Below are 7,145 nucleotides of genomic sequence, written 5' to 3' on the forward strand. Positions count from 1 at the left end.
AATTAGTTTGTTAAAGTGTTTTTAAAAACATACTTTTTAAATAAAAAAAACCATTGAGTTTCCTTAGATATTTTACAATTTTTGTTTTTTCAAAGAAAGTTTCCATTTAAACAGAAAATATTTTCAAGTTTGTTGATGCAGATTTTCTGATAGGTTAGTTAAGAAAGTTTAAGTCAAGAAATTTGCATAATAGAACTCTGCAAGAAAAAAACCTAACACCAAAAGTCTTATTGTTCAACTAACTTGGATGCTTAAATTAGGAATTAGGTTGAGCTATCTTGAGTTGAATTTCAGCATGATCATATAACTAATATATAAGGAAATTTTGACATCCCTCCAACTTGTACGTGTTTTTTTATGTAGCGTGTTGTCTTGTTTGAATTGTTGGTTGCATAGAGACACATCAATACCGTCTAACACAACATTGTTGAGATGACATGATTCTTAAATTAATAATTTTAGAGGATGTCGGAGGTTCGAGTCTATGGTGTGAATTGATCGAACTCCATTTTACCTCTCACACGGAAGAACTTACTAATAGATGTAGTTATGTTTAAACCAATTTTACATTCACTTTATAATCGTAAGTAGAAAAATAAATAATCCTCTAAAAATGTAAAATACAACTGTAAATAAAGGGAGAAAAAAAAAAGGTTGTGGGAATTTGGAGCGAGGAGGTAAGAGAAGAGACAATTATATCGGTAAAAAAGAAAAGTAGTAATGAGGCGCAATTGTTGAATTATAAAATTCAAAATTTATTCATTGATTGAAAGATACATATAAAAAGAAAAGGAAAAAAATGTCGAGGATGGCGTCCGACATCGACCGGACGAGAAACGACGATGGAAAAATATATTGTGCGTGGAGGTGGAAGATGATGAAAATTGAGGAGGAGCGGCCACGCGCTTGGAGCGTGGGATCCCACGTGCAGCGCATTGAAGATCGCCAAGCCAAACGCTGGCCTAACCCTAAACCCCTCTTCCACACTCCACGTGAAGCGCCTCCGTTTCAGAAATTCCCCCCTTCCCGCAGGCCAGGCCGCAGTCTTCCCGCTAGTCAGCGACCCCACCCCGCCCCATAATCGACGTTTCCCACCGGCTCCAAGCCCAAGCCGAGCCATTCCCATCCCCATTCCCATTCCCAATTGCCCAATACCATGACCCAAGCCGCTCGCCCCTTTACCGGCTCCCTATCCCATCCCCGGCGATACCAACGGCTCGACCGCTACGCTCGCGGCTCATCTATCCGGCATTTCATCGCCGACGCTACCGATTTAATCCCCCCACCCCTTTTACCCAACCTTACATCTCCTCTCCAATTCCATCCTTCTCCGTCTCTGCTCCTCCTTTTTCTCCCATGGGGGATCTCTCCGATTCTCTCACGCCTTCCTCCGCCAGCTCCCGTCACCTCCCCATTCGCGAAGACTGTTGGAGCGAGGAAGCTACATCTACTCTAATCGAAGCCTGGGGCAGCCGCTTTCTCGAGCTCAATCGCGGGAATCTCCGCCAGAAGGACTGGCAGGATGTTGCTGATGCTGTCAACGCCCGCCATGGCCTTTCCAAGAAGACCCACCGCACCGATGTTCAGTGCAAGAACCGGATCGACACCGTCAAGAAGAAGTACAAGACCGAGAGGGCTAGGGTTTCCGCCTCCCACGCCACTTTTGTCTCCTCTTGGCCTTTTTACAGTCGGCTTGATGATCTGATTGGACCTACCATCTCCATGAAGAAACCCTCGCCTTCCATGCCGGCCTCTCCCCCGATGGCTCTTCCGTTGCCTTATCGGAAGACGCCTCCCCCGGCCGCTGCTTCTCCTGCAGTTGTCGCCGTGTCTCAGAAGCGGCCTGCATCATCGATGGACGAGGGCTATTTCCGGAGGAATTACTCGGCTGTGGCGGCTGCTGCTGCGGCGGCCACATTGACGGAGGAGGAGGACGACGACGAGGATGAAGAGGAGGAAAGAATCAGCGACGATGAGGAGACAGAAGGGGAGGGCATGAGTAGGTTGGCAAGAGCGATTAAAAGGTTTGGAGAGGTGTATGAAAGAGTGGAAGCCGAGAAGGTGCGGCAGATGGTGGAATTGGAGAAGCAGAGGATGAAATTTGCCAAAGATTTGGAGGTGCAGCGGATGCATACGTTTATGGAGACCCAGGTTCAGCTTGAGAGGATTAAGCGCGGGAAGAAATCTACTCCCAGTGGTAATCGAAATTGCCTTTTCTTTTATCATGAAGCTGCAGTTTGATCTATTACAGATTCGACATTTTTTTCCACAAATTGTCGCGGGGGGGGTGGGGGGGGTGTGTAATTTTTTATTTTTCTTTTTCTCGACGGTTTTTAACTAAGGCGTTCCAGGCATTAGATGTGTGTAATCAATACATCCTATAGTTTGCCTGTTTTAGCGATTTAAAAATGGACGCACTAGATGATCTCTGTTTTTACTGGTGCTTATGAGTTATGAGATGTGACTACCATATAGAGCTTGTATTTGGATATGGGTGCTGATGAAGTGGTATGGCCTTGGTCTTAACGCATTTCTATGTACCCAACTCTTAATGACTAAGAGAAATATGTGAGGGCTCTGGAGATTTTGAAGATTCCTAAGTGTGCTTGGACAGTTTAGGTTTTGGTACTTGCATAAAACGATGGCTTTAGAATTTTAGGACATAGTTGTACCAGCTTTAGGAAAAATCCTTTTTAGCTTTGTCTGAGCGATGCCTGTTGATTCTTCACTATGGTCATGTTTACACGTAACTATGTCTCTTTTATTGCCTGGAAATTAGTGATCACTCTGAAAGATAGTTTATTTTACATGAGTGATAGTTCATTTAACATGAATTTTCTTGGAGAGTTTTAGGTCCCCGACTTGAAGTTGCAATGCTTCAAGTTGGGGGCATCATGTTTTGATATATGCATCACCTTTGAATATTGAAAATTTGATTTGCAGAAAGAATCAGAGTATAGAGATGGGGGAAGAAGTGAGGTAAGATGAGTATAATTGTTGTATAGTCTAATAACAGAATGAAGAAGATACGCCCATGGGTATGTATGTTGGTAATAGAGGGATTAATATCTATAGTTTAAATTAAAAGCTTTCATTAGAAATGGCATTGAAGACTGCCATAAACCAAGTAGCCAGAGGAAACTATTACCATTGTTGAAGAGCTGTATATAGCTGGAAATATAAACAATGAAATTTGGATTACGAGCGAACCTCTGTAGTGGTGAAGAAAAAAATATCATTTGAAAATATCAGAACTATACATATCTGCATACCTCAGAATATGGTGTGGAGAGCAATCCAATTTGAAAGGCAGAGAACTATGGGCTGAAAAAACTACTCCAGGTGGATAGTTGCAGCACAGCATATGAAGAATGCTGAAATATTGTACAGTTTAATTTTTGTATCTTTCAATTATGCTCGACTAACAGTGTTGCCCAAGGGGGGCAACTTAGCTGGCAAGGGTTTGGAGTCTCTTGGTAGAGGTTTCAAGTTCGAACCTTTCAGATCTTCCGGTAAGTTTAGTACTAAAAATCCTTAATATCTCCCGGGTCTAGGCCTTGGAGTGGGTGCAAGTGTCTAGGGTATAGGGGAGCAAAACTTCGACTCCCAATTATAAAAAAAAGAAATCTCATGGTTTTATTTTTCCTTCCTTCCCTCCCTCGTTTCTGACAGATGATGTGTGCCTTGGAACAATTTTCTCATTCATTTTCGTTATTTTAAGAATACTGGATTATATGACTGATCCTAAGCATTATAAACTAGGCCAAGTGGAGCCAAATGCTTCTCTATTTTACATATTCAAACTGCTATTAGACAGTAGCAGTTCGTTACTACTACATTGCACACTTCTTTTGGAAGATTGGGTTGACGATAGAGTTCTATCTTCACTGCTGCCTATGATCAGGAAGGATTGAAAATTGTAGATGTGGGAAGAATTTGACTGGGAACTTTGGGCTCAGATTACTGGATTATATCCGAAAGCTCTTTTAGTCCTCTGTATATGTTTTTAACTAGGTATTGTCTCTCAGGATTAAAAAATATTATTCTCAAATTTCAATGTTGCTTTTAATGACTTTTTTTTGGCTTGGAATGCTCGGGGAGGATTTCTCCATCGGTGTCTAGCTTAATGAATAATTTGGAGTGCATGATCCCTTCTGCTGGATTATTGGCAGTGGGATGTCCCTAACTGAAATTGTGGTTATGAAGGAAAAAAGAAGGGTACCTGAGTGATGTCACCTTCCTGAAGATTGTACCTTTGGATTATGTAGTCAATATATCGGTTTCCTCTGAAGATTATGAAGCCAGCTCTCTGCTTCAGTACTGACGTCATGTGTTCATGCTCCTAATTCTTAGTTGTTTCCTCTGGAACTCAAGGACATAGTTGTACAACCTAGATCAAGCATATCCTGTTCAAGTAAGGTTGTTCGAAATTAAGATTGAAATATACGAGAATTGCAGAGTGGTGGTAGGGGTCCGTTTCTTTAAAACTCTTCTACTATTCCAGAAAATTGCCTTTCTCAAATCAAGCCCGTCATATACTATAGGGGATTTTCATTCGAAAAATGGCAAAACATGGCTACTCACAACCAGTTGTCAAAGGAACAAGGTGACTAAATTACGGAAAAAGACCTTTATAAGTTATAACACTTCCTTTTGTGAACGCGGTCACAATTTCGTCTATGAAACGAGTGCTTGGTTGACTTGCTTGAATGGTGAAATTACTGATATGAATGGAAGAAGCTATGTCATGCATTATTTGTAATAAAATCTTGATTTTACTTGATATGGTTTATGAAAAGTTTTCATTTTTTCTGATGCAGACATCTAGAGGGTTGCCGTGTGAAGGGAATACAGAAACTTGATCAGGTAAATACACATGGTGGCTGATATTCTCGAGGAGATGATAAATAGCGACGACGACGAAAAAAAGGAGAGTTGTATCCTTTCTAATGTTAAATTCACTAATAGTTTGAATTAATTCGAACTTAGCCGAGGCAACCCCCTTCCCCTTCCTCTCCTTGTAGGGAAGTTAGGCAAACTGTAATCGACTTTTAGATGTGAAGCTAATTTAAGACGACCTTTTTATCTTCTACTTTGAGAAAGAGCGCTGGTAGAAAACATGGTACATTTAAAAACTTGGTTGGGAAAGCTAATTTGTATGAATGATATTGTTTCGGTGAGTAGAAAGTTTCCCCTTTCTTATCATGTGGTGTAATGGTCAGTGCTCTTGTGTCAATTAATGAAATTGCTATAACTAGAGACAAGTGGGATCTCTACCTAGAGGTTTGAAGTTCGAACCTTCTAGTGAGTTTAATATCAAAATTTCTTGATAGTAAAGCTCTGACTCTTAATTATACCAAAAAAAATTGTGTTCCTTCATATTTTTGTATCCATGTTTTTTTCTTTTTGAAATATTATTTTTGGCCTGTTATTCATAGAAAATTGAAATTTTGGCACGATGTCCCTATCGTTTTTTTGTTCCATTCTGATATGTTGTCGGTATGATATCAACATATGGAGGGCCATGTGTGCAGCTGCAGAAACTTTAGCAGAAGAAGATAGCTTTACCAGAGTTTGGGCAATGCGTAAATTGTAATCAATCTTATATGGAGATTAAAAAAAAAAAAGAAAAAAAAGTTTTGACTCGAAGTTGTAAATTGTAATTTTGTTGGTCTAGACCTTAAGAAATGTGAAGAAATTGTTAATAATTATGGAGGTTTGGTTCTAACTTGGACTCTTTCATACGCTCACTTACACCTTTTGGGTTGGAGCAATCACACTTCACCATTGGGGTATTCATTTCCCTCTATGATTTTCACCTAAAAGAAATTCAAAATATTGGTTAAATTACAAATTCATGACATTATGCCTATTTATTTCCTTAGCTTTAAAGAAAATTAATAACATCTTATCTTATTGTTTTTTAATTTTGAATTGTGATTTTCATTAAATGACGATTTGCATTATATTTACCCTTTTTAATTAGTTAGTAATCCATGATCATAGTGAAGAAAATCTTGTCTAAGAGAAGAAAGTAATTATTGTATAGTTCAAGTAGAAATCACATTTTACAATGTTACACAAACAATTTTACATCCTATTTAGCTTAATATGTAATTATTACATAACTAAGATAAATATAGGATACTGCACCAAAAAAATTTTACAATACATAAAAGTTACCTAGAATGTACTTTGAAGGCCATCAAAAGAAGTTTAACTATATCATATATCACAAGTTTAACCTCATATGCAATGATTATAAGAGTCCTCATATAAATTTGATATATTACGTGGTCATGCACGACATAAAAAAATAACATACTATTGAATATTAAAAATTTCATTACAAAAGTCTCCTATCTTCTTATCTAAGTAAAAGACCAGATCGATTCGATTGTGAAAAATATTGTTTCACAATCTCATCGATTTAGAATCATATTTTGAGTTAAAAGATAAATTTTATAGAATAAGAACGCTTAAGTTAAAAGAAACGTAAAAGGGATACCTAATCCAACATAAAACATCTAGAATAAAAATTATAAGATTATAAATCTTGATAATGCTTATAAATGTTTACTATCTAACCTTTATATTAACAACTCGAATTTCATTTCTTAAATGGAATGAAAATACTCCGTTAAGATTGCTTTCACATTAGAAACAATTTGATAGAAGAAAAGAAAAAGCAACCAAAATTTGTAATTTCACAAACTAGATTCTAAAAGAGCCTTACACCTTAGACCCTAATAGAATCAAAATGACATTAAATATAGGATAAGAGAATGGTAACATAATTAATATGGAAATTATTAAAGGAAATTAATAGAATAACTTTTGCAATTATTTAAAAGCATATATATACTGACAGCAAACATGAGCTTCATATGTACCAAGAGTTCGTGAGTTCAAATCTCCCATCCCTCTTGTGGTAAAAAAAAAAAACACACATATATATTTCCATCTATTTTTGTTTTGTAAAATTTTGTCCTTTTAAAATATTATATATATGTATATATATATATATTTTTTGAAATTTAGCTCCTTTTTAAAAGTTTAGATTTTTTTTTTCTTAAAGAAATCTATTTTATGTTGTTCATTTTAGAAAGTTTCGGTCTTATTTTACTTCTTTAAATTTTCATTTG

General features: G+C 37.4%; 1 protein-coding gene across 2 annotated transcripts; it reads left to right on the forward strand.

The window, feature by feature from the left end:
• Positions 1-819: 819 nt before the first annotated feature.
• Positions 820-5,202, forward strand: LOC148212522 (trihelix transcription factor ENAP2-like). 2 transcript variants are annotated; one of them, XM_088121973.1, is made up of 3 exons: positions 820-2,197; positions 2,944-2,979; positions 4,821-5,202. In XM_088121973.1, the coding sequence occupies exons 1-2, from the start codon at positions 1,357-1,359 to the stop codon at positions 2,958-2,960; spliced, it is 858 nt and encodes a 285-aa protein (XP_087978099.1). In that variant the 5' UTR covers positions 820-1,356; the 3' UTR covers positions 2,961-2,979; positions 4,821-5,202. The 2 variants fall into 2 exon arrangements, with proteins under 2 accessions (XP_087978099.1, XP_087978100.1); XM_088121974.1 differs by lacking the exon at positions 2,944-2,979 and having other exon boundaries at positions 875-2,197.
• Positions 5,203-7,145: the final 1,943 nt, after the last annotated feature.

This window comes from Momordica charantia (assembly GCF_013281855.1).
Source record: "Momordica charantia cultivar OHB3-1 chromosome 3 unlocalized genomic scaffold, Mcharantia_2.0 BLBB01000003.1, whole genome shotgun sequence".
Lineage (NCBI taxonomy): Eukaryota > Viridiplantae > Streptophyta > Magnoliopsida > Cucurbitales > Cucurbitaceae > Momordica > Momordica charantia.

Excerpts from the sequence above, each read along its gene's own strand:
- LOC148212522 (XM_088121973.1), top strand. The coding sequence starts at position 1,357 with ATGGGGGATCTCTCCGATTCTCTCACGCCTTCCTCCGCCAGCTCCCGT.